The following is a 25,212-nucleotide window of genomic DNA, read 5'->3' as shown; positions in this document are numbered from 1 at the left end:
TCAGTGGAATGTAGGTTTTTTTGTAGTAAGTTTATTAGTAACCTGGAGTTGGGAGCTGGGACTAATGCAATCAAAAGTGTGAATAACACAGAGGGGGGAAAGAATAGGGATTGTATAAGAAGCTTCTAATGTAAGTAGGTAGAGATTGTAATTCCTTGACTGGAAATTTAAAAAACCTAAATTGTTTTACCCTACATTACCCTTCATTAACCATATGGCTTTGAGAAAAAGAATATTTAAAAGTATAATAGGGAGTGCTGGGTGGCTCAGTCAAACAACAGTCTGACTTAGGATCAGGTCTTGATCTCACAGTTCATAAGTTCGAGCCCTGTGTCTCTGCTGACAGCTCAAAGCCTGGAGTCTGCTTCAGATTCTGTGTCTTCTCCTGCCTTGCCTCGCTCTGTTGGTAGGAAAGAAAGAAAGAGAGATAGAGGAAAGAAAGAAGGTTAAGAAGGAAAGAAAGAAAGAAAGAAAGAAAGAAAGAAAGAAAGAAAGAAAGAAAGAAAGAAAGAAAGAAAGAAGGAAGGAAGGAAGGAAGGAAAGAAAGGACGAAATGAAACAAAAAAGCATTGTGAAGTTTATTACAACTTGGGGGAAAAATGAACACCAAATACCAAAAGCCAAAGTGGAGAGGGAGCCTTGAGGTTTCAGAAACTGTTGAACTGATTTTCAGTGCATAATTCGCTGAAACTCAAGGGTGGAAACACAATTCAGAGAGATAGAAACTCTTGGTCCAAGAAGTTGGTGGATGCAAGTAGGACGCTACAACAGACTTCTCTGGAGATAAGCATTGAAAGAGTTTGAATGTTAAGAGTATGAATTTTTGAAACAACTGAGATTTGTGTATAATTAGACTTTTTTGTTTTTAGCTGGTTCAGACTGCTCCTATTGAGTTGGGCACCTTTGATTTTAATCATGACTTGTTAATAAATGAGCTATGAAAGTTTAAGGGCTTGGAAGCCCAAGATCATCAATTGTAAAATGTGTATAATTATTCCTCCATATACTGGTTTTGAAGAATAGAAAAATAGAAAACACCTGTAAACTGCCTAGGTTTGCAGGAATACCTTTGATAAAGGAACATATAGGAGCTTTCTCAGTAAGGCTGTAAATGGTATCATTTGAGGATAAGGAACCAGGGCTGTGATGGGCAGATTTCAATGTAAATGAAGAAACACTACAGTGTTGTGTGCCGATTGTTCTTAATGTACATTATTCCATGATATTTTCAGCTATTAACTACATGTGTTATACACAGAATGGGTGTGGCCATGGCTAGCTCCTCTCCTGGTAGATCTAAGATATGTCCTGTGCTTCAAATCCCTCCTCTCATGTCTCAGACACTCAACACAATTGCACACATTGTCTTCAACACTACAAACAATTGAGGAATAAAGAGAATTAAGTCCCAAAAATGTATATAGATTGATAATTATTTTAGGAAAACCTTAATCTTATAAGACTCTGTAATAAATTCTTAAATAAATATCCCAATTTCTCTGTAGGTATGCGTCAATTAATGTTGTTATGTTCAGGGATTATCATCTGTAGTATGGGGTCCCAGTTTTCACACCGTATTTAAGTGGGATACCAGAAAGTTGAATCCGGTGTTAGAGGACAACTCACTTCCGATGTGTCCCATGTCAGTTGTCAAAAGGCTACACACTCCTCTCTTCTTAAGTTGTGGGATCCCATTCAATAGCTCACCCTGACTTACCTTTAAGACTAGGTTATTAGCAAAGATATCTTTGCCTTATTATGTCATTTGCTTTTATTTGTAAATCAAAGTGAAAATACACTGAAATCACAATAATAATCTGCTGCTAAGGACACCCTGCTTTGGCACCTGCAGAAGAGCATTCAAAACATACATGACGTGTTCCTCATGGCTGTTAACTTGCCCTTTTTCCAAAGCCAGATAATCCTAACAAGCTTAGACAAACAAACAAAAAACCCTCAACACAAAATCTGTCTTTGTTGCTCCTCATTCTTAAACACTGCTGTCCCTGCTATCATAATCGTTATTGTTATTAATGGAGTGGGAAAGCAACCACGGATAACTGATGGTTCATGTAATGGAATTAAATAATGACACTAGTCCCAGAAGAAAAAAACATTGTGTAAATATAAATGTTCGCTTTTTTAGGCTCAAAGAAGGAAGTGAAATTCCTGTCATCACACAGGTATCAAGTGGCACAATTACCAGGAATCTCTCTGAGCCCCTTGTTTCCTCCCTCTTCTCTTGCTGCCCTCCCGCCATCTTACTGGCTCTCCTGGCATCAATTACCTCTAATGTACATATAACTTCCAAACCTATACCCTCTAGTTAAACTTCTCTTCCTCTCCAGATTCTATACAGATGACTAAATTGTCATGTCCTTTAGAAGAACTTAGCATCAACTCCAGCTCAGTATGTCAAAACTATAGTAAATACTCTATACTAGTGACACCTTGCTAACACAACCACCCCTGACACACACACACACACACACACTGCACACACACTACACACATTTCCATTCTGACAGCATTCCATATCTTCGTGCCAACTTCCCACAGGCTCTTAGCACAGACCTACGGAAGTAATCCCCTTGTTAATTAAATCACACTATAACACAAATTCTAAACTATTATCTTTAGAAAACCTATGTGGTTAGATATTTATTGTTTTAATGATAACAACATGTGCTCACTTCGGCAGCACATATACTAATGATAACAACATGTATAGGATATATATGCATAGGTACACACACACACACATATGCATACAGTTGGTCTTGCTTTTTTTTTTTTTGTCATTACCAATAAGGCTAACTAACATATATTTAAAATAAAACTGTATTCTTTTTAAAAAATTTTTTTAATGTTTTATTTATTTCTAGGAGAGAGAGAGAGAGACAGCGTGAGCAGGGGAGGGTCAGAGAGAGAGGGAGTCACAGACTGAAACAGGCTCCAGGCTCTGAGCTGGCAGTCAGCACAGAGCCCGCGGGGCTCGAACCCACGAACCGCGAGATCATAACCCAAACGAAAGTCGGACGCTTAACTGACTAAGCCACCCAGGCGCCCCATAAAACTGTATTCTTATTTAAAGAGATTTCCCTATCATTATGTTCCAGAAGTGAATTTTATGACACAAACCATGAGAAATATTTAATACCTATTTATTTATTTGTTACATTATTTAGTTATTGAGAAAGCGTGTGTGCAATATGCACTAGCTGTGTGGGGGCAGAGAGAAGGGGAGTGAGATAATCCCAAGCAGGTTCCCTGAGGTCAGAACGGAGCCCACTCCAGGACAGATCTCCCTAACTGCCAAACCCCGAGATCATGACCTGAGCCGAGTTCAAGATTCAGAGGTTAAACCTACTGAGCCTCTCAGTTGCCCCTTGTATAGTCACCCTTGAAGTGGCATTTATAGTAATTTTGTGTTCAGAAACTGTACATATTTCACTTCTACCAGGAAAGTAGGAAGCTTTCTGCATGGTGATGCCCTTATCTACATAGCACGAGGTCATAAAAAGAGCTCTGATCGTTTTAAAAGGCTAAAAACACTGATTCTATGACCTCACTTTCCATCACTGGAAGCCCAGGGAGGTGACGTGATATGTCCTGTCTTGTAAAGCATATTGTAACATGTTTGTTGTCAGTTGTGTTTCTCCTTTTGTCATGAACTTCCTTATAGCCTTTGCTGGTAACCTAGTGTGGTAATAGTATTGATAAATAGTGAGGCATTTCACTTTTCTGTATTTAAGATGTCAATTCCTTCTACAGTATATTTTTTATAATGTTTTTAGAAGATCTTTTAAATTTCATTATTTTTCTGTTATAAATATTTAATTTTTTCTGCTTACATCCACTCGTCTTCTCCTTGGTGATATTTGGTGGTTGCTACTAAGGATAGAGTCTTCTGTGGCTAAAGATAGAGTCCTTTGCTGCTAAGGATAGAGTTCTCTGCAATGATACATAAATGTTTACATGCTTTTCTCTATTTTTTTCTTAGTGACAATTAATAACTTAATCTTGAAATTTATTCTCAAGAAAAAAGAAATTTATTCTCATGTGAATTGTGAAGAGAGTCACCAAAAATGACTCATAAGTTAATAATCTTCTTTTCTCTTTCAGTATGAAATGACATTGACCATTTACTTATTTTATAAACATTATAGAAAAAAATTCTACAGAATTTTTTTTCCAGAGGTCCACTGCCAGGTGCTTGCTCCTTGAAAATGGTGTACAATATTCCTTTGCCCCACCGCTCTCCCATCCCTTCCAATTACCCTGCTCCAGCCTCTAGTGCTGATAGAAGAAAGTTTCTCATGTGTGTACTTTCCAATCACATTCAATAAGCTGCAAGAACAGGACTCCAGCATGGTGTTCTGACCTGGGGGCTCTAGGAGGGGGCTGGGGGCAACAGAGAAGCTCTTGGACAAAGCTTACTTCCCAGCTTCCCAGTGGAACCCCAAGTCTCATGTTTCCTCTATGTGTAATCCTGAGGGGACTTGCCACACATCATTACATCCCAGCCTAGTAATTTGTAGGATCTTATAACAGAGCTACTATGTGAGCCAAACAGAGAAAGCAGGAGCTACAGATAGTGATGAGGACACTACCAGAGAGGAGAAACAGCAAGTAAGACCCTGTGAGTACTCAGGGAAAAATAGAGGGGTGAAGGCTATTGTTAGGGGCAGTAAAGAACTAAGACAGGTAATCCCCTCAGACGAGTGCCTGCACATAGACTGTGGTTGTCCTCATCGGTGCTCTGCCCTCCTCCTCGCCTGTGCACACTGCCCTTGGCTTCCAGTTATATTTGGATACTGCAGAAATGACAGCCTTTGTAACAGATGACATCAAGTAACGTAAAGAGGAAAGCAGACGAGAAATAAAGACTTACCTTAGAATATGAGGAGGTGAATAACAGAAAGAGATGATGCATTTAGAACAAGTGAAACCGGTGAGGACACCGTTAGAATAGTCAAAGGAAAATTCAAAAGGAAACACTGGATAGAAAGGAAGAGGACCAGATTTCAGCCCCGACATTTGTGTGTACGGGTTCATTTTCAGTCATTGTGAGAACAGTATTGGTGATATGATTTGGATGAAAGGCAGATTCCAGGGCACTGAGAACTGAAAAGGAGTGGGGGAAAGACACCGGTAAAACATAAATAAAGAGGTTGCCCATGATTTCATTTGTGTTGTGTTACCAAGGAATCTGAGTGGTGTGGAAGCTATCTCTACAGGATCAGGCTGAGGAAGACTAACAGCAGAGCTGTTGAATCTGTCCTTACCTAACACTCAACAACTCTGAACCCTTGTTTCAATAGGGTTTACATCAAATGAGATAAAGACAAAGATTGTTTCTTATGTCTCTGATCCTCTTTCAGCAATTTCCCGAACATGAAGCTACATTTATCGGTCATGTCCGAGGCGACTAACAGCACCCAAGCCCTCTTCTACTTCATCCTCACGGGCATCCCAGGATTTGAGGCCTCCCACATCTGGATCTCCATCCCCTTCTGCTGCCTCTACACCATCTCCCTCATGGGTAACACCACCATTCTCACGGTCATCCGCAAGGAGCCAGCCCTGCACCAGCCCATGTACCTATTTCTCTCCATGCTGGCCCTGACCGACCTGGGCCTCACCCTCACCACCCTGCCCACAGTCATGCAGCTTCTCTGGTTCAATGCTGATAAGATCGGCTTTGAAGCCTGTTTTGCACAGGTATTTTTCATTCATACATTCTCTTTCATGGAATCTTCTGTGTTGCTGGCCATGTCCTTTGATCGCTATGTGGCCATCTGCCGCCCCCTGCATTATGCCTCCATCCTCACCACTGAAGTCATTGGCAGGATCGGCTTAGCCATCATTTGCCGCTGTGTCCTGGCTGTTCTACCCTCCCTTTTCCTACTCAAGCGCCTGCCCTTCTGCCGCTCCCATCTTCTCTCTCACTCCTACTGCCTCCACCAAGACATGATTCGCCTGGTTTGTGCTGACATCCGAGTCAACAGCTGGTATGGATTTGCTCTAGTTTTGCTCATTATTGTGATGGACCCTTTGCTTATTGTGTTCTCCTACACACTCATCCTGAAAAGTATCTTGGGCACAGCCTCCCGGACCGAGCGCTTCCGGGCCCTCAATAACTGTCTATCTCACATTCTGGCTGTTCTGGTACTTTATATTCCCATGGTTGGGGTATCCATGACTCATCGATTTGCCAAGCATGCCTCTCCGCTGGTCCACGTCATAATTGCCAATGTCTACCTGTTGGCACCTCCCGTGATGAACCCCATCATTTACAGTGTGAAGACTAAGCAGATCTGCCAGAGAATTATCCACCTCCTTTTCCAAAGAAATACGTGGTTAAGATGAAATAATGAATTTATTAAATTACTCAGGATTTAGTCTAGGTTCATGGGGAGGATATGGTCAGAATGAAAAAGATGACTTTACAGTAATATGCCATCCTGTTTAAAAGCAGTATGACATGGTCTTATCTCTGCAAATTTTTGTCTGTGAGGACCTAGCATCAAATATCTGATCCAAAAGATATGCAGATCTGTGTAGATAAGATTCTAGCACATTTACTGGTAGGTAGGATGAGCTTCATTAATTGAGTTAAGATGTACATTTCATCTTACTTTCTAAATATACTTCTCTCTCATAGGCTTGACTATGTAAATTTGAAGGAATCCCTTCACTGTTGCCTCCACCACCCACTTCCAGGCAGTTCCACAGTTTTCCATCCAGATAAACCTTAGCTCCACTGCCTTGGCTCACCCTACTGCATAGATATGTTCCAACTTTCTCTTGCAGGGCGGGGAGTGGTGGTGGTAAATCTTCTAGGGAGGATGTATGCAGATCAAGATGCTCAGCTGTTTAGGTGTGTTTAGTGGACATGATTTCAGTAGCTCAAGTGAACACATGCGGAGTCTGAAGCCTGGGGTGGAATGGTTAGGCCTCCCACAGTTAGAATAAAGCTCTCACCTTATGAGAGGTCCTTTAGTATTTAAAATTAAATCTTCCCGTAAGTCTACAGACAACATTTGGGGAAATAAGAGCTCATTTTTCTGACAAGAGCAGACTACTCCTTTTAAAGCTTCATGTCCTTAATGTGGCTCTAACTCAGGGGCAAGTTCCCTTTGGCGAATTCTGTACTGGAAAAGGTTCTGAGAGAAGGAATATGGCCTCTCTGATCATTATTTTATAGAAATCTGGTTGTATCTCTCAGAAATATCAGCTATAATTGTGGCCACAGAAAGGCAGTTATAACTGTGGTCACAGCTCCTAATTACTGAACCCATAGAGTAGATGGCCAGTATGAGTACTGACTTAGATTTGAATCAACTTACACAGGGCTACAATAGGCGTGTAGTGGGAAGGGTAGGAATGGAAGCTAAAGGCTGAGAGCAAGTGGGGATAGGATGTCTTTCTCCTTTTATATCCTTTCCTCCATTATTTTCCCACTTCTTTAACAGAACCTAGAAGTTAGCATGTTTCTCCAGAATATCAAAGATCAGGCGATGTAGGGAAATAAATTGTAGAATGGATGCCATGTGCAATCTCATAACAGAGGAAATTAGGACCTGGAAACCCAAATGTTAAGAAAAAAAAAAAAGTCAAGGAAATGGGTAGGAATATGGACCAAAGAAGACTTTTCTTTCGGTGGATGGTTGCAGGATTGAGAATGTCCCAAAACATCATGAGAGGAAAAAAAAAAGTCTTGGGATCATGTCTGATTTTGAAGAGGAGCACATGACATCTTTAATAATTTCTCTCTTTTTTTTTTTTTCATTACTAACTGTGTGACTTTTTGACCATCCTATGAAACTCTGAACTCATGTTTTGGATTTCTAAAACTGGGATAAAAATATCCATCTCATAAGGCTGAGAGTTTCCAATGAAACACAGGATGCAAAAGACATGGGCTTGCATCACCAAGGTGTTAGGTTTATAGGAACTGTTTTCTCCATCTCCCTTCCAAAACATTACACTCTGGATTCTGAGTGGAAACATCGATGGAAGCATCTATTTCTATTCCTCCATGAGAATAGGAATTAGGAGGGCTAAGTGGTAACTGTGCAGATGCACAGATGTTACCACTTCCCTCTCAAGACTTCTCCAGGTGGGAGGGTGGGCTTTCGAGGTTGAGGTGACGGAACAAAATGCAATTCAGGACAGTGAGATCTACCAATGTCATGGACTGAACTGTGTCCCCTGTAAATTCATATGTAGAAATGTAACCCTTGTATCTTAGCATGTGACTATAAAGATAGGGTCTTCAAAGAGGTAATTAAGTTAAAAGGAGATCATTAGGATGGGTTGTAATGCAATATAACTGGTGTCCTGCAAAGAAGAGGCAATTAAGACACACATCAGCATAAGCCTGGCAAGAAGACCATGGGATGACGGAGGGAGAAGACCACCATCTACAAGCCAGGGGAGGCAGGCCTCAAAGGAAATCAGAATGGTTTGTGCAAGGCCTCCAGAGTCATGAGAAAGTAAGTTTCTGTTGTTTCAGCCACCAAGTCTGTGGTACGCTGTTACAGCAGCCCTAATAGACTATTCCAACCTGTGGCCTGTATATCTAGAACTATAACATTAAGGTCAACTGTAGAAGATAGCAGAACTATTTCAGTTATAAAGAGACGTGAATTTGGAAACACAAAGAGAAATTCTTGGGCAAAATAAGTGGTTCCATGACCAATGGATGGTCTGGCTGACTGTCCAGGTTATGAAATGTGAGTTAAGTAATGGAAGACAAGGCATGCATTGACTCCCAGCCCACAGGATTATGTTGGTTGTTTCTCTGCATGATGTCTTCTCAGCAGCCATTGAGAATTATCTCTGCCTTTTAAGTAATCTCTTAATGAGAGCTCTCTATCAATTGACTTTTATGGTCACCTATCTCCAGAACCTCAGACAACAGCCAATATTTAACTGGAAACCAAAAAAAAAAAAAAAAAAAAAAGATTATGTGAAGAAGTCTGCCCCTATTCTTTGTTCAGGCTTTCTATCTGTTTCCTGTCCCTAGACAAAACTGTTATTTGCGTATGTGTGCATATGTGTATGTGTATGGTCTTCATGACTTAAGAAATCACATGATATATGGGGCGTCTGGGTGGCTCAGTCAATTAAGCAACCAACTTCGGCTCAGATCATGATCTCTCAACTGGTGAGTTCGAGCCCCATGTCGGGCTCTGTGCTGACAGCTCATAGCCTGGAGCCTGCTTCAGAGTCTGTGTGCGTGTCTCTCTCTCTGCCTCTCCCATGTTCATGCTCTGTCTCTCTCTGTCTCTTAATAATAAATAAAAAAATGTTTAAAATTTTTTTAAAAAATAAAGAAATCACATTATATGTTTAAGAATTAAAAACAGGGGGAACCTGGATGACTCAGTAGGTTAAGTGTCCAACTTCAGCTCAGGTCATGATCTTGCAGTCCATGGATTCGTGCCCCAAGTCCAGCTCTGTGTGGACAGTTCAGAGCCTGGAGCCTGTTTCAGGTTCTCTGTGCGTGTGTCTCTGCTCCTCCCCCACCCATGCTCTGTCTCTCTCTATCTCTCAAATATGAATAAATGTTTAAAATATTTTAAAAAAGAATTCAAAACAGACTTGCTTTCTGAAAAAAAAAATTTGGCCAATGTTAAATGTTTCTGCCTAAGTTACTCAGTGTCTAGGATCTAAATGACTATACTAGTCCCATTGTAACATGGGAATGTGTTTGTATTTCATAAAATTCAGGAGATGGTATTCTTGACCCTTTTCACATAAATGAAATTATCCAGTGTAGTCTTCTTTGCCTGTCTACTTTTGTTCACCATGTTTTTGAGGTTCACTCATGTCTCTGTGTGTATGATAGTCTGTTCCCTTTTGTTGCTGAGTGATATTCCATAATATGGATACCTATATGCCAGGATTTGCATATCCATCCACCTGTTATAGGCATTTGGGTTGTTTCTATATTAGGGCTATTCCAAAAAAAGCAATGCTGTGTCAGTTTTTCTGTGAATACATCCTTTCATTTCTCTTGTGTAAGTACCTAGGTGTGTCTGCCATGTAGTTTCCCAAAGCACTCATGCTATTTTATATTTGCATCAGCGACACATGACCTCTTTGCTAACACTTAACATCGTCAGTCGTTTCAATGTTAGTCTTGCTGGGTTGTTAAGTCCTATCTCACTGTGGTTTTAATTGCATTGTATTTTATCATATTGTAAAAGGTCTTTCTGTACTCTGTACACAGTCCTTTATGAGAGATACATATTGTAAATATCTTCCCCCTGTTGTTGTCTTGGTTTTTCATTTTCTTAATAACGTGTTTTGAAGAGCAGAAGTTCCAAGGTTCCAATCAAGTGTAAGCCTGTTAAATCTAATACAAAATGTAGGCTTGTAGTTTGCATATCTTTTTAGAAATAAACCTCTTTATTTTGAGGTAATTGTAGATGCACATGCAGTTTTAAGAAATAACCAGTCACGGGGCGCCTGGGTGGCTTAGTCGGTTAGGCGTCCGACTTTTGCTTAGGTCATGATCTCGCGGTTCGTGGGTTTGAGCCCCGCGTCGAGCTCTGTGCTGACTGCCAGCTCAGAGCCTGGAGCCTGTTTCAGTCTGTGACTCCCTCTCTCTCTCTGACCCTCCCCTGCTCACGCTGTCGCTCTCTCTCTCCTAGAAATAAATAAAACATTAAAAAAAAAAAAAGAAATAACCAGTCACCTTGACTTTACAGAAGGTGTCATTGCTAAGCATGTAATCTAGTAATTCATGAGAACAAGGTCACCACCACCTGATGAGCTGGATGAGCTCCAGAAGAATAGTTTATGGTGAGGAAAACATTTGCACTGGAATTGGAGGCCTGGAAGTAAGAGGAGCTGAAAACATGAGACCAGTTACTGAGCAGCCAACACGGTCCTGCCAATCCATGCTACACAAAGACCTGTGTTCCTTAGGAGGTGTGACAATGGTCCTTCCTGTATGACTACAGATTTTTGCAAAATCACAGAAAGCCATAGGCAGATAAAAAAAAAGACCAACGAGCCCCATGCTGACAGGGCTGAAAGAAGTGGAAGGTCAAAGAATATATAAAACATATACCCATTGTGGGGTGCCTGGGCTCAGTCAGTGGGACTCTTGATATCAGCACAGGTCTTCATCTCATGGTCATGAGATCGAGCCCACATTGGGCTCTGCACTTATGTGCAAAGCCTACTTGAGTGAGATTCTTTCTCTCCCTCTTTCTCTGCCCCTCCTCCATTCATGTGGACACACATTCTCTCTCACTCAAAATAAATAAACATTCATATATATTCCCATCACATGGCATGCTGAGGTTACAGAAGCTAAAGGGAAAGGAGGAAAGAAAAACAGGAATAACCAGGCACACTGACACCAGACCTATTGGACCCTAAAAATTGTGTCTGAGATTCTACAAGAGCAGAATTTGGGTCTTGCTGGGATTCCTAGCATCTATAACCTGGGCATTATGAGACCGGCCATATTTTACTTTATGCCTAAAATGAGGGAATTTGATAAACCGTTCGTTCCTCAATCTCAGAGTCTCCTAGTACATAAAATCTTAAGCAGGAGGTCCTTGGATGGGGGTACAGAGCCTGGCTCCTTCCATGACAGGAAGGAGGCTACTTTACAAGTAATTTCCCATACAATTTATTTTTGAAACAAGAACTTTTGCGGGAAGGGAAAGGGAGCACTATTGGCAATGATGCTGCGGAAAATACGTGTAAACCATGATTATCTGGGGCAAACCAGAGAATATGCTCACCTTACTCAAAGGCATGTTCCTAGGATGATCTCTCTTGCTTGGAGTAGATTCTTAATTCCTGCCTAACCTATCAAAAACAGTACTTTGTTTTATCTCAATTCAAACATGATTAAGCCTCAAGCCTTTACTGTTAGCTTGCTAGTTATCAGGGTTTTTGCTGAGACTTTTGAGGGGAAATGGAAACGTGAAATTCATGATCTCTGCCTTCACACTGATCACACCTGGTTAGAGAAGACGTGCACGTACACGCATGCAGAGACAAGATGTGAAATGAAAAGGACTAGGGAGAACACCTGTGATCCGGAGTCAAGCCCGTGACAATGCTTTGAATCCTTCGTTCCTATTCCTCCACTAAATGCCCGCTGTACGGCTTGGCCCACAGCAGAAATGCCGTTGGAGTTTGTGGACAGACCAGAAGTCTCTGCCCTGTTGGAGGGATTCAGGGCAATTTCCTCTTGCAGGAGAACAAGGTGAAAATTCCCTGTCGGATTGGCTTGGTCTTGATGCTGTAGATGATGGCGTTGAGCACAAGAGGCACAAAGAGGTAGATGCTAGACATGAGCATGGGGACCAGGGGCAAGGCATGCTTGACAGCACGATGCATCACAGACATGCCAATCACGGGCACATAGTACACGAGCACCGCACAGATATGTGACACACATGTGTTGAGGGCCTTCTGCTATCCCTCCCCGGAAGCAATGCCCAGCACCATGTAAAGAATCAGCACATAAGAGACCATGACGAGCAGTGAGTCCAGCCCAAACCTGGCCAGGGCAATGGCCAAACCCAGGATGCTATCAGCACTCAGCAGCTGGATCAGGTCTGAGTGGAAGCAGTAGGAATGGGAGAGAACATTAGTGTGACAGTAAGGCAGTCACCTCAAAATGACTGGCAGTGGACCCATGAGCATCACACTCTTCAGCGTGATGCCCAGACCCATGCAGATGATATAAGGCAGGATTAGGATGGCCGTATATCGCAGTGGGTTGTAGATGGCTACAAAGCGGTCATAACTCCTGATTCCATGCAGGAGAAGGTGTGGATGAGGAACATCTGAGCCAGGCACCCATCCAAGTCAACCTTGTGGGCATCAAACCAAAGAATACCTATGACAGTGGGCAGTGTAGACACAAAATCACCCCCCTCTGTCACAGCCAACATGGAGAGAAACAGGTAACTGGGCTCATGTAGAGCAGGGTCTGCCTGCACTGCTGCCATGATTAGGTTGTTACCCACAATGGCTACAATATACATGGTGAAGAAAGGGATGGAAAGCCAGCCATGTTGGGCCTCTAATCCCAGGATGCCAGTCAGGAAGACAGATAGGATGTCGAGACTTTCATTGCTTTCAGCTCCCATGTTACCAACAGCAGAGATAAGCCTTCACCTACACTGGGGAAAAAATGAAATTAGCTTCCTCCTGAAGGTCTTCTCCTTTCACAGCCTGCCACAAAGGCCAAAGGAAGGAAATGGAAAGAAGTGAGGGAAATTGGGTTCATCTACGTCATTCTGGGTAAAAACACAACAGACCTCTTCTCACCTCCTATTCCCCTGACCTCCAAAATCCTAAAATTTTACATGTAAAAGAGATATTTGAGGCTGGCTGATAAGACAGCATAGCTTAAAAATTAAGAGCAAAACACTAGAATAAATCAAACCTGTCAAAATCCATACTCAGTCAGTTACTAGATATGTGATATGGACAAATTATTTATATTCTGATTCTTTTTTTTTTTTTACTTGTTTGGTTTTGGTTTTTTACTTGTCAAATGGAGATAGTAAGAATGCTTTTATCCATATATAAGAAATAAATGGGAAAATCAAGATCACATGCTCAGTGTTTTAGAGCTCTACATGGGGATTCTTTTTTTTCTTTTTNCACCCACAAGTTCCATCCATGTTGCTACACATGGCCAGATTTCATTTTTTCTCATTGCCATGCAGTATTCCATCCTATGACCCAGCAATAGCACTGCTAAGAATTTACATGGGGATTCTATCAGACCTCAGTTTGAAGCCCAGTGAAAGCTCCCCTTGCTCTCAGTGTGACTTGAGAAGGTAACAACCTTCCCAAGCTTCAGTGTGTCCAGTTGTAAATTAAGGATAAAAATATATTTGCTCATGTGGTTGTTGGTAAACAAAATATCAGACAGCATGGAAAAACCTGAATAAATATAAAGTATTTTACTCTTAGGGAGACATTAAAACCCAGAGAGGAAGAGTAAGTAGTATGCCAAAAGCCCAAGAATCGATTTCCCCAGAACGTAAAGTATGGCTTGGATCTGTGGGTTCTCCCAGTAGTGATGTTTCCATTTCTCTGTGGAGAAGAGAATAAACCTCAGGACCTAGGATGGAGTCGTTAGAAAGAATTGCATTTCAGCTCTGTCAGTGTGGGTCTGAGAAAACAAGGACACCAAGGATAACCAATGTCAGTGCTAACCTCTGTGTGTCCCCATTCTGCTCAGGGAAGGAAACGTTTTGAATGAAAATGAGACAGGGGTTTATAAAAGTGATAAAAGGAGAAGAATAAATGTGGTATGGGATATGGACATCTCAACTGAGAATTCTTCAAATACACAAATGACTTCTAAATGTAAAAACAGAGTTGAGAATGAAAAGATGTATTGACTACAAAATAGCAGATTTGATCTGGAATCCATGGAGAAATCAGACACAAAGATAAAGGACTCCATTAGTTGCAAGAGACCAGAGAGAATTAGTTAAACCCCAATCAGAAAGTGAAAATAGGGTGCCTAGGTGGCTCAGGTCAGTTAAGTGTCCAACTCTTGATTTCAGCTCAGGTCACAATCTCATTATTGGTCATGAGATAGAGCCCTGAGTCAAGCTCCACACTGGGTGTGGATCCTGCTTAAGATTCATTCTCAAGGTGCCTGGATGGCTCAATCAATTAAGCATCTGACTTCAGCTCAGGTTATGATCTCATAGTTTGTGAGTTCAAGCCCCACATCGGGATCTGTGCTGACAGCTTGGAGCCTAGAGCCAGCTTCTGATTCTGTGTCTCCCTTTCTCCCTCTTTGCCCCTCCACTGATCATACTCTCTCTCTCTCTCAAAAATAAAATAAACATTTAAAACTTTTTTAGGAGTAACTTAACGGAGGACCATGGGGGAGAAGGGGAAAAATAGTGGGAGAGAGGGAGGGAGGCAAACCATGAGAGACTCTTGAATGCCGAGAACAAACAGAGGGAAGTTGGGGGTGAGGGAGAGTGGAAGAGGGCTGATGGGCATGGAGGAGGGCACTTGTGGGGATGAGCACTGGGTGTTAGATGGAAACCAACTTGACAATAAACTATTAAAGTTTTTTTTTAAAGATTCATTCTTTCTCCCTCTGTCCTTCCTCCTTTCACTCTCCCACTAAAAAAAGTTTTAGAAAAAAGGTAAAAATAATGTGATATGATATAAAGTAAAAGGTGCACCACAATTAAGACAAATAATTTAAATTTGTAAAACATTTTTTTTAAATTTCTTTAACTGTTTATTTATTTTTGAGAGAGAGACAGACAGACGGTGAGAACAGGGAAGGAGCAGAGAGAGAGGGAGACACAGAATCTGAACAGAAGAATTCTGAACACAGAATCCAGGCTCTGAGCTATCAGTACAGAGCCCAACATGGGGCTCCAACTCACAAACTGCAAGATCATGACCTGAGCTGAAGTCAGACACTTCACCAACTGAGCCACCCAGGCGCCCCTGTAAAACAAATTTTAAAAGGTGAAATAGGAAGGTGCAATCACAACTGGTATACTAGCTGAATTATCTCCAATTAGTTCACATCTTCATTCAAGTGACAGAGATGTGTGATTCACAGATTCTTGATCAATTCTTTACCCTGTGGTTACCTCCTGGATGTGAAATGGTCCATATTTATCTAATGAGTTTCATGGGAATGCTCCACTGGAACAGACAGCCAGCCAGGACAATATGCAGCTAAGGGAATGCAAGAAGCTATGACCATGGAGGCACACACAAGGGGACAGTGAGAAGGGCCCCAGAGCTGCCTCCTCTTACTCTCTTCACTCTGGAGCCCTCTCTTTATGCACCAGCCCTGCTGAAATCCCATGCACTCTTTTCCCAAGTTTCCTTCAAGAGTAACAACTTCTGTGACAGGTGATATACTTACTTGTGTTTTTATCTTTTTGCATCCCCTGGTCCTGCCTGGTAGATCAGTGGTTCTCAAGCCTGGCTACACATTAGAATCACCTAGGAAACAAAAATCCCGGCACTCACGTAACACCCCAAACCAATTAAATTAGCATCTTCAAATGCAGTATCCAGTTATCAATATGTGAACTCCCAAAGTGAACCAACATTGAGAACCATTCCAGACCCATCTTCTGCTACTCCAGTGACTTTACAGTGACAGTGTTTTAGACAAAATTGTAACTTGCAAGGACTCCCCAAGTTTTCTTTTTTTTAAAGACCACCTTCCTACCCCACTTCTGGCCTGTAACTTAAACATTTCCTTGTGCCTCATCATCTGCTAGATTTTTCAACATCCTGGAGCCCCTCTAACTAAACTTGGGTTTGCTCACAATGCCCTGTGGGTATCTCCAAGACGCTGCCCACAGATATAACCTAGGTTGGGAGCTGGTGTAGCATATTGCTCCCATGAAGGTGCACCAAAGAGAGGGCATTTGAAAGTTGTGTCTAATCATTTCACCTGTGGGTTGCTCCCGCCCCTGATGAAACTTCATCTTTGGCAGGAGGTAACAAAGAAGGTGTGGAAGCACTAGCCATGACCCATCCATGGTGTGAGGCAGGAACATGCAAGCTGGAGAATGGGAAGGGCAGTACCCAGTTGAGCACAGTTCCAGGAAATTGACTCCTATGATTATTTGGATCATAGACATGATAACCAGAGTGGAGGAAAAAAAGAGATGATAGGCAGAGTGGCCACTTTCTCATTACCAACTGCCCCATCCATGTCAGTCTCAGAACAATCATGATAAGTGAACCAGTAAGAGGCTAATCTGGTTCTTCCAACTTTAAGTCCTGCACTCTTTCCTAGGAAGCCCAGCAACAGCTTCTGAAACTGAAGCCACATAGGTGAGAAAAATGGGGAGATGCTATAGACGTTGGTCTTCTCTATGTCTGCAGGCAGTGAAAAGGACAGGATGGCAGACACACATATTTTTTCCCAGACTCCTATGTGGACTGGGGGTCATGAGAAAGAGAACAGGAGTTAAATGACCTTCTGAAGTGGTGCCTCTCAGAAGTCCATGGATTCCGTTGCCAACCTGACAGCCTCTCTAGAACCTGAAATTTTGCACCCATTGAGAGAGCCCCCTCCATGTCATCTTTATCAAACTGTCACCCACACTCAGCTTGAATACTCCCAGTGATGGTGAGTACACTGTACCTAAAGCCACTACCCTGGTTAAGTGCACTGACTTACAAAGTGCTTTCTTACTTGAGGCTTAAAGGTACTTCCTCTGCATCATATATAATTTCTGCAGACACAGAGGTACAGCAGTCTTTTTCAGATTTCACCTGAATATTGCTCTTCATGGTATCTGTTAATTTCTTATGAACTATATCTTAACTTGCAAATATAGATTTACTTGTGTAATTATTGTTTAATGCCTGTAGCCCCTATTAGACTGTAGTCTCCATCAAAGTAAAGAGGAGTATTGACTTTTTTCATTTTGTGTCCTTAGGCCCCCAATGCTAGCAAAGGGTCAAGCACATAACAGATGTTTAATAAATACTATACCAGGTTAAATAAATAATTAAATGGATACATTATATCTGAATATGCCAATCATAATATTCTGTAATCTTCCCTTACTCAGAATATCTATCTTAAATTCTTTTTTTAATGTTTTATTTATTTTTGAGAGAGTGAGAGAGACAGCGTGAGCAGGGGAGGGTCAGAGAGAAAGGGAGACACAAAATCCAAAGACAGGCTCCAGGCTCTCAGCTGTCAGCACAGGGCCTGACACAGGGCTCGAACCCATGAACTGCAAGGTCATGACCTGGGCCGAAGTCAGACGCTCAACCAACTGAGCCACCCAGAGGCCTCTTTCCTAAATTCTTTTTGCTGTTCAAAGTAGCTGATGTTTCATTTCCTCACCATACATCCCCATGTCTCACAGATCATCAGTGTAATATGAATCAATGGTGCAATATGCAGCTTAAAAAAATTCATGGATTTTAGTCTTTGCTAAAAGAAGTATTTTATTCAGAAGATAATATGTCTTAACATGCACATGTACAATTCTGTACTTTTCCCCCACTGCTTACCTAGTCTTTATCTTTTCTGATAGTTTCCTTAACTCCTGCTAATAGTCATACTGAAAACTTCCATTCTATCTCCAGATTTTGCTAACACTATTTAAGCAAAAATAATAAATTTCTCACCTGTGACTTTAAAATAACTGTACAGACTATTCCCATTTTGCTAGAATTACATGCATGCCTCTGTCCTTTTAGGACAGAGCTCTTTTAGAGTCAGACCTGTGCCTAGTTCATTCTTGTCTTCCTAACACTTCACAGAATTTTAAGACAAAGACATGCTTAAGAAATCATGAATCAATAAATACTCCACCACCGGCCAAACAAATCACGGTGAATTTACAGCACACATGTACCTTAACAGAGACTCATTCAAAGATACAGAGACATGAGAGAGACCAAGAGAACGTCAGGGGCACAAATGGAATTGCAGACAGAAACACTGTTGCGCATCTACCTAGGAGATGCAAATAGACTCACACTCACCTGAGAGAGCTTTGTGAAGTAGCCTGGATTGAAAGAGGGTGGGCCAGAACTCACAATGGCAAGGGAATGAGCTTGGGGCAGGCACCAGCCAAGAAACTAGGTGGATTCCATGTCTCTGAATGAGAGTCCCCAGAGCCCAGGACCCTGGGGTCCTCGTTGTGCCTGAGGGTGATGCTGAACTGGTGATGGGGAAAGGAGGGAGATGAGACCTTGCCTTGGGAACAGAAGGAAAAGAAAAACATAACTCGCAGAGATCCTTTCCTCTCCCCACACCAAAAATAAAATCCCAACTCCTTCCCCATGATGAAGATGGAGACAAATTCCTACGAGCTCCATGGCAACATCCCCTCTGCCCTCAATTATCCAATTTCAAAACTGGAACTCTGAGCCCAGAACACAGGGTCTAAATTCTGGGCTTAAAAACTATATTGCAGGCAGAACCTAAAGTTTAGACCCTAGTGGACAAACTGCAGGACTCAGAGCTCAAGAGAAGAGATCTTGGAGCTCAGGATTCCACCAATAGGGGATATAACCAAAGCCTCCTTCAACCACTTATCATGACTGTTCCCTACTCAATTCTCACTCCTGTCCCTACTACTCAACCTCTCACCAAGCTCCACAAGATGAAGGTCTCCTCCAGGAGAGACGATCCCAGGATACTTGAAAGGGTTCAAGTTCACACAGATGTAGGTTTAAGTCCAAGCTTTACCATCTATCACCTTCATATTTCAAGAGACTAGCATTTTGTCAACTCAGAACTTAATTTACAAGGCGGATAGTACCTATCTATAGGGGTAGACATTCTAATGAAAAGAAGAAAGTGACATTTTTAATGTGATTGTACCACACATGATAATTATCCTTATTATAAATTCTAACGGAGACCCCAATTTCAGATGCCTCTCATAAATCCTTTCCCCCAAATACCTAGACTTCCCATTAAGTATTTCAGTTGACCTCTTCCTTATTTCAATTTCAAATAGGTGTAGGTGTATTTCAGGGAGGAAGAGCAGGAGAACTCTCTCCCCTTTTTTTTTTTTTTTTAATTTTTAATGTTTATCTATTTTTGAGAAAGAGACAGAGAAACAGAGTGCAGGAGGGGGGGAACAGACAGAGAGGGAGACACAGAATCAGAAGCAGACTCCAGGCTCTGAGCTGTCAGCACAGGGCCTGATGTGGGGCTGGAACACACAAACTGTGAAATCATGACCTGAGCCAAAGTCAGATGCTTAGCCAACTGAGCCACGCAGGCGCCCCTCTCTCCCTTTTCTTTATCAAGAGGTAGGGTGCATAGGGAAAGCAAAGAGAATATGGATATAAAGTAAGTTTCCCCTTCCCCATATGGAACTTTGAAGTGTCTCAGAGAGTCAGTTTAAGAGTGACTCCTACTTTCCCGTTATTGTAGAATTGTTTGCATTAGATTAAAGAGTTGGGAACCTGGAGATGGAATTCAGGAGAACACAGATGACAGCTTTGTGAATAAGGTCACAGAATCACAGGGGAAAAAGAGACCTTAAAATGCCTCAGACTTGGCATTAGTCCCTGGTGAGAAGGGAACAGGCTTTCAAAAGCCATACAGCAAAGTGACTCTAGTTATGTCATTAGGGACAACATAATGGGGAACAGGTATCAGATCAGATCCAATTCATTCATTTATTTAACTAGTCACTTGGCTGTTCATTTATTTAACATGTATAGGGTGTAGCAACACTGTGCTAGGTGTAGGATTTTAGGTTTGACTGCCATTGTCTCTCTTGTTTTGACTTTTGAAAAGTCCTGTTTTTAAGAATCAGTTTCTGCCTCCATTTAATGACAGGAAAAGTCAAGAGAAACTTTAAGTACTTGCTCAGAGTGATCATACTAAACATAACATCTGTACAAATAACAAAAGGGGCTTATGAAGTATAAGTGTTAAAGGTCATCTATGGGGAAATTATGAAACACATTCCCCCACAAAACTCAAAGAGAGGAATCAATTCACCCTGTGGAATGGAAGTGAGATTTTCCAGAGCATAACGAAGCAAAGACTGGTACAATGCAGGTATGTGTTTGGTGTAGAAGTCTATAACCACATTAAGCAGATCTCTTCTAAAAATAGAAATATTCCCTCCAGAAAAAAGTTCATAGACTTAGTAGAAAAGAGAGAGAAACCTCAGAAGATGTGTTGGACAGGGAACTTGGACGTATTGAAATCCCAGTGACACAGAACAGTTGCAAGGTCCCACGTACTACTGTGAGAGCCAAGTGATTTCCACACACACACACACACACCCCGCCAAGTTCTAACTGCCTACAGGGCAGCCTTAAAATTGGAGCTTTCCTGAATTTTGGGTTCCAGGTAAGTTGTGATGGCATGGGGACAAAGAGACTCACAGGATGGAACCGGGGCCTCAGAGTGACTATGGGCTGGCTGGTGATTGTTCATCAAATCCTTTGTGAATCTATTTCAGTGTTCCCACTTCCTGGAGATAAAAAGCTGTAAGTCTGCCTTTCCCTTCACTACCAGCACCATATGACTAGTTGTCCTGCACTCAGTCTCCCTCAGTTTTATTTATTTTCTAAATGTTTATTTATTTATTTTGACAGAGAGAGATGTATGGCAAGGAGAGGCAGAGAGAGGAGACAGAGAATCCCAAGCAGGCTCCATGCTGTCAGTGCAGAGCACAATGCAGGGCTTGATTCCACGAACTGCGAGATCATGACCTGAGCCAAAATTAACAGTAGGAAGCTCAACTGACTGAGACACCCAGACGCCCTCCCCAGGTTTAAAAACCACCCATGAGCTGATTAGGCAATCTCTCAAGATCGTGTTTCCCAAGCTTCTCAATGTGAAACTTCCCCTTTGTCTAAACAAAGCTATTTGCAATTTTCCTAAATACCCTAGACCAATATTCTAGGTTAAAGCTTCTCTCAACCTTTGACGTATATCAGGATTACCTGGAGTGCTTATTAAAAACACAGATGGTAGACCTCACCCCCCAGAGTTTCTGGTTCAGGAGATCTGAGGAAGGGGCTGAGAATTTGTATACTTACCAAGTTCCCAATCATGGCTTGATGATGCTTGTCTGACAATCACACTTTGAGAAACACTTTTCCAGATTCTTGTAACTCAGGAGTCTTGCTCTTTTTGTTACATATCAGATAGGCATTACCTGAAAGATGTCTGAAAGAGTAGCACTGTGCTTCTCAAGCTTTAGCCATTGAATAGACTATATTTAGTCTTATTAAATACAATTTGAATCCAGTAGGTTTTGTGGGAGGTCTAAGATTCTGTTTCTCCAAAAAGCTACCAGGTACACCAGTATGGCTCTTGTCCAGTAGGCCACACTTGGAACAGGAAGGTTCTAGCCTTCTTTTGCCTAAATATGTCTTCTCAAGCAGTTCTTTATGCTATTTTTTTCTAAGATCATTATCTTCTTTTTTTCCTGCCACCCTGTACCAAGTATGCTAACCTTACCTCTCATCCTTCACAAGCTACTTTACACACACACACACACACACACACACACACACACTTATCCTGACCTCCACAAACCAAATGGCTCCTCTCTCTCGCATGAAGCACCAAGCCTCTACAGAATTTTGTCTCCAATGTTTATTATTTCCCCCACTCCAGGTAGGAGTAGAATTATTTGTGCTTAGCCTATTTCCTCCATAAAACTTCAATTGTTTCCATATGTCAAATATTTTTCAGGGCATCTGTTACTCTTTTATGTTTTATCCTTGAAATGTCTATCTCTTACTTAACAATATACCTTGTTCGCCATTTGCAACATTCTTGGCGACTAGCACTAGCTTTTTCACATGGTTAATGTTTAATACATATTTATGTCCTTTTATTGAGTCAGCTGTTCTTTTATTCGTTCTATATTCACAACTGTCAAGATCCTGGTTCCCGTCCCCATGTCTTAGCATTCCTCAAGCTGGCAAACAAGTCCACATCTTTTCTCTAGGTAGCCTTCCTCAGCCCTGCAATTTATAGAGGATTTTGAGGACCGCTCTGCGTATCTCCTTTGTCTTCACACTGTAGATGATGGGGTTGAGCATGGGGGGTACAAACAGGTAGATGTTGGACATCATGACATGAACGACAGGTGGGGCACTCTTCCAGAAGCGGTGGATCATGGAGACAGCAATTATGGGCACATAAAAAGCCAGCACTGCACAGATGTGTGACATGCAGGTGTTGAGTGCCTTGAGCCGCTGCTCCTGGGATGCGATGGCCAGCACGGCTCTGAGGATCTGCGCATAGGAAAGCAGGATGAATGCGGAGTCTACGCCATAGGTGAAAATGACCACAAACAGCCCATAGATGTTGTTAACATGGGTGTCTCCACACGCCACTTTCATGAGGTCTGGATGGAGGCAGTATGAGTGATGCAGAATGCTACCCTTGCAGAAGGGCAGCCGTTTGACCAGAAAAGGGAAAGGGAAGAGAGTGACAAAACTCTTGGTGAGGATGCCCAGGCCCATGGCCAGGATGCGGCCATTGGTGAGCACAGTGGCATAGTGCAGTGGGTCACAAATAGCCACAAAACGATCAAAGCTCATGGCCAGCAGTATGCCTGATTCCATGAAGGAGAAAGTGTGGATGAAGAACATCTGGACCAAGCAGGCATTGAAGCCAACATAGCGGTGGTTGAAGCAGAAGGTAGCAAGCACAGTGGGAAGCGTGGAGAAGGACACTCCCAGATCATTGAGAGAGAGCATAGAGAGGAAGTAGTACATGGGCTGGTGCAGAGTAGGCTCTCGAACCACCAGAGTGAGGATGCTGAGGTTGCCTATGATGGAAATCAGGTAGAGAATGCAGAAAACCAGGGCAGCCCAGGCATGGCCTATCTGCATCCCCGGAATACCTATCAGCTGGAGTGTGGCTGGCTGGAAGGGGGTACCATTGAGGCCCAACATGGCAGGCAGGTGGGAGAATACAGATGGGGGATGAGCCCCTGAGGGTGCGTTGGGGGAGCTCTTCACTTTCTTTCAGACATCCTGTCTCCAACACAAAAGGTTAGAGGTGGAAAGTGTTGATCTATGTTCCTGCTTCTCCCATCAGACTATGAGCTCTTTGAAGATAGTAACCGGGTTCTACTCTTTTCTAAATCATCAGTGCCCAGCACCCAGTCTAGGCCATAGTAGGAGCTCCATGAAGGTGTGATGATCAGGTGAGTGCCCATGACGTGGCAAGCCAACCAGGTAGGAGACAACAGCAATGATGCTCCCTCATCTTCCCCTTAAAGTGCACCATCCCTTCCTGTCCCCAGTCTCACCCCAGAAGCCATATTCTGCAAAATCGGGACAAATAGAAATTAAGATAAACAGGGGAAAGGAAACACCACCCATTCCTTTGGGAGCCACATCGTCAATGGTGTAGATGAAACCTCTCCCGCTGTAAACATACAGCTTCAATAAGCTTTACTCAGACTTCTCAGGCTCACAATCTCATGGCACACCCCAAACATGTCATCACGAGAAACGGTCCCACCTCTGAAATCTTAAAGATTTTTTTTCTTTATCACCATAGCCTACTACCTTCAACCTCTCCTACCTTCTCATGCCCATGTACTTGCTCTCAGAGTCTCAATAATTCTTCCATATTTTTCTGGTCTATTTGTCTATGAGCCCCTCCTCACTTTTTCTCTGACCTACTCACACTGGGACTGGTATCTTCATCTTCTCTTTGCTTCTCTTTCACGATCACACAGGAAACCCCAACCTCTAATAAATTGTATAACCAAACTTCCAGGTGTACAGCTGGATAAAACCAAAGAAGCGAGTGTTTGATTGGAGAAGAGAGAGAGAGACAGACAGACTGATTTTACCGCTACCTAAATTTTAAACTCAACATCTTTATCTATTCTTATCCCCTTGGTTTTCTGAGAAAGAGATGTCGCACCTTCTCTGAGGCCAGGCCCTCCACCTTCAGCATTCGATGTCTTGCTATCTCTTTCAGAGACCACTTCCATTAGTCTATTGCATTGTATCTTCAGCCTCTCCATTTCTGTCTCTTTCCTCTCAGGCAATAAGCATGTACAAGACCAGCCCATCAAGAGGACATATCCTTTCCTCTCTTGCTGTCACTCTATTACCTTCCTTAATTTTTAGTCAAACTTCCTGGAACACTGTCTTTCTGGATGCCATGGAAAGGAGTTTGTTCATGTCTGCTTTTCCAGTTCCGTTCTGAGATCCTGAGAGTCAGGGTTGACCTTACCTTCTATCATCTTTCAATTTACTGTGCTGTGGTGTCCACACTTCCCCCTCCCAAATTCCCAAAAAGTGAATTTCTCTCTGCTCACTGGAGAGCCCTTTGTTGCTTCATCCATTTGAGCTCTCTACCAAAGTTAACATTGTTGGCAACTCTGTTTTCTTCTACCTTGGCATATCTTTCTGTAGCTTCTTTATTGACTCCTCTTTCTTTATCTTTCTCCAGAAAGACACTCTAACTCCATGAAACCCATGTCACTCTAACTCCAGAAAGAGTAAACAATAGTCGGAATGGTGCAGAATGAGAAACCATACCATTAAGGGCTTCATCTCAGTCTTTATCCAAAATATCTCTGTAACTGTATTTGTACGATACTTGATATCTTACAGATATCTCTATTCTGTAGAGAATAGGGTAGTGGTTGCCACGGGCTGAGGGATGGGGTGGGAGGGAAATGGGGTGAGGTTAGTCAATGGGTACAAGCTTCCAACTCT

General features: G+C 42.3%; 2 protein-coding genes and 1 pseudogene across 2 annotated transcripts; 1 reads left to right on the top strand and 2 right to left on the bottom strand.

The window, feature by feature from the left end:
• Window positions 1–5,397: 5,397 nt before the first annotated feature.
• Window positions 5,398–6,372, top strand: LOC144237966 (olfactory receptor 51Q1-like). The gene has a single exon (XM_077771683.1). It carries the CDS (start codon window positions 5,398–5,400, stop codon window positions 6,370–6,372), a length of 975 nt encoding a protein of 324 aa, XP_077627809.1.
• A 5,841-nt stretch (window positions 6,373–12,213) lies between these two features.
• Window positions 12,214–13,136, bottom strand: LOC144237988 (olfactory receptor 51I2-like; annotated as a pseudogene).
• A 9,343-nt stretch (window positions 13,137–22,479) lies between these two features.
• LOC144237983 (olfactory receptor 51I1-like) lies at window positions 22,480–23,424 on the bottom strand. Its single transcript, XM_077771701.1, has one exon. It carries the CDS (start codon window positions 23,422–23,424, stop codon window positions 22,480–22,482), a length of 945 nt encoding a protein of 314 aa, XP_077627827.1.
• Between the last annotated feature and the right edge of the window lie 1,788 nt (window positions 23,425–25,212).

The sequence above is a fragment of the Crocuta crocuta genome, unplaced genomic scaffold (genome assembly GCF_008692635.1).
Source record: "Crocuta crocuta isolate KB4526 unplaced genomic scaffold, BGI_CrCroc_1.0 scaffold1439, whole genome shotgun sequence".
Taxonomy (NCBI): domain Eukaryota; kingdom Metazoa; phylum Chordata; class Mammalia; order Carnivora; family Hyaenidae; genus Crocuta; species Crocuta crocuta.
This window is presented reverse-complemented; position numbering and strand designations above follow the sequence as displayed.

Excerpts from the sequence above, each read along its gene's own strand:
- LOC144237966 (XM_077771683.1), top strand. The coding sequence starts at position 5,398 with ATGAAGCTACATTTATCGGTCATGTCCGAGGCGACTAACAGCACCCAA.
- LOC144237983 (XM_077771701.1), bottom strand. The coding sequence starts at position 23,424 with ATGTTGGGCCTCAATGGTACCCCCTTCCAGCCAGCCACACTCCAGCTG.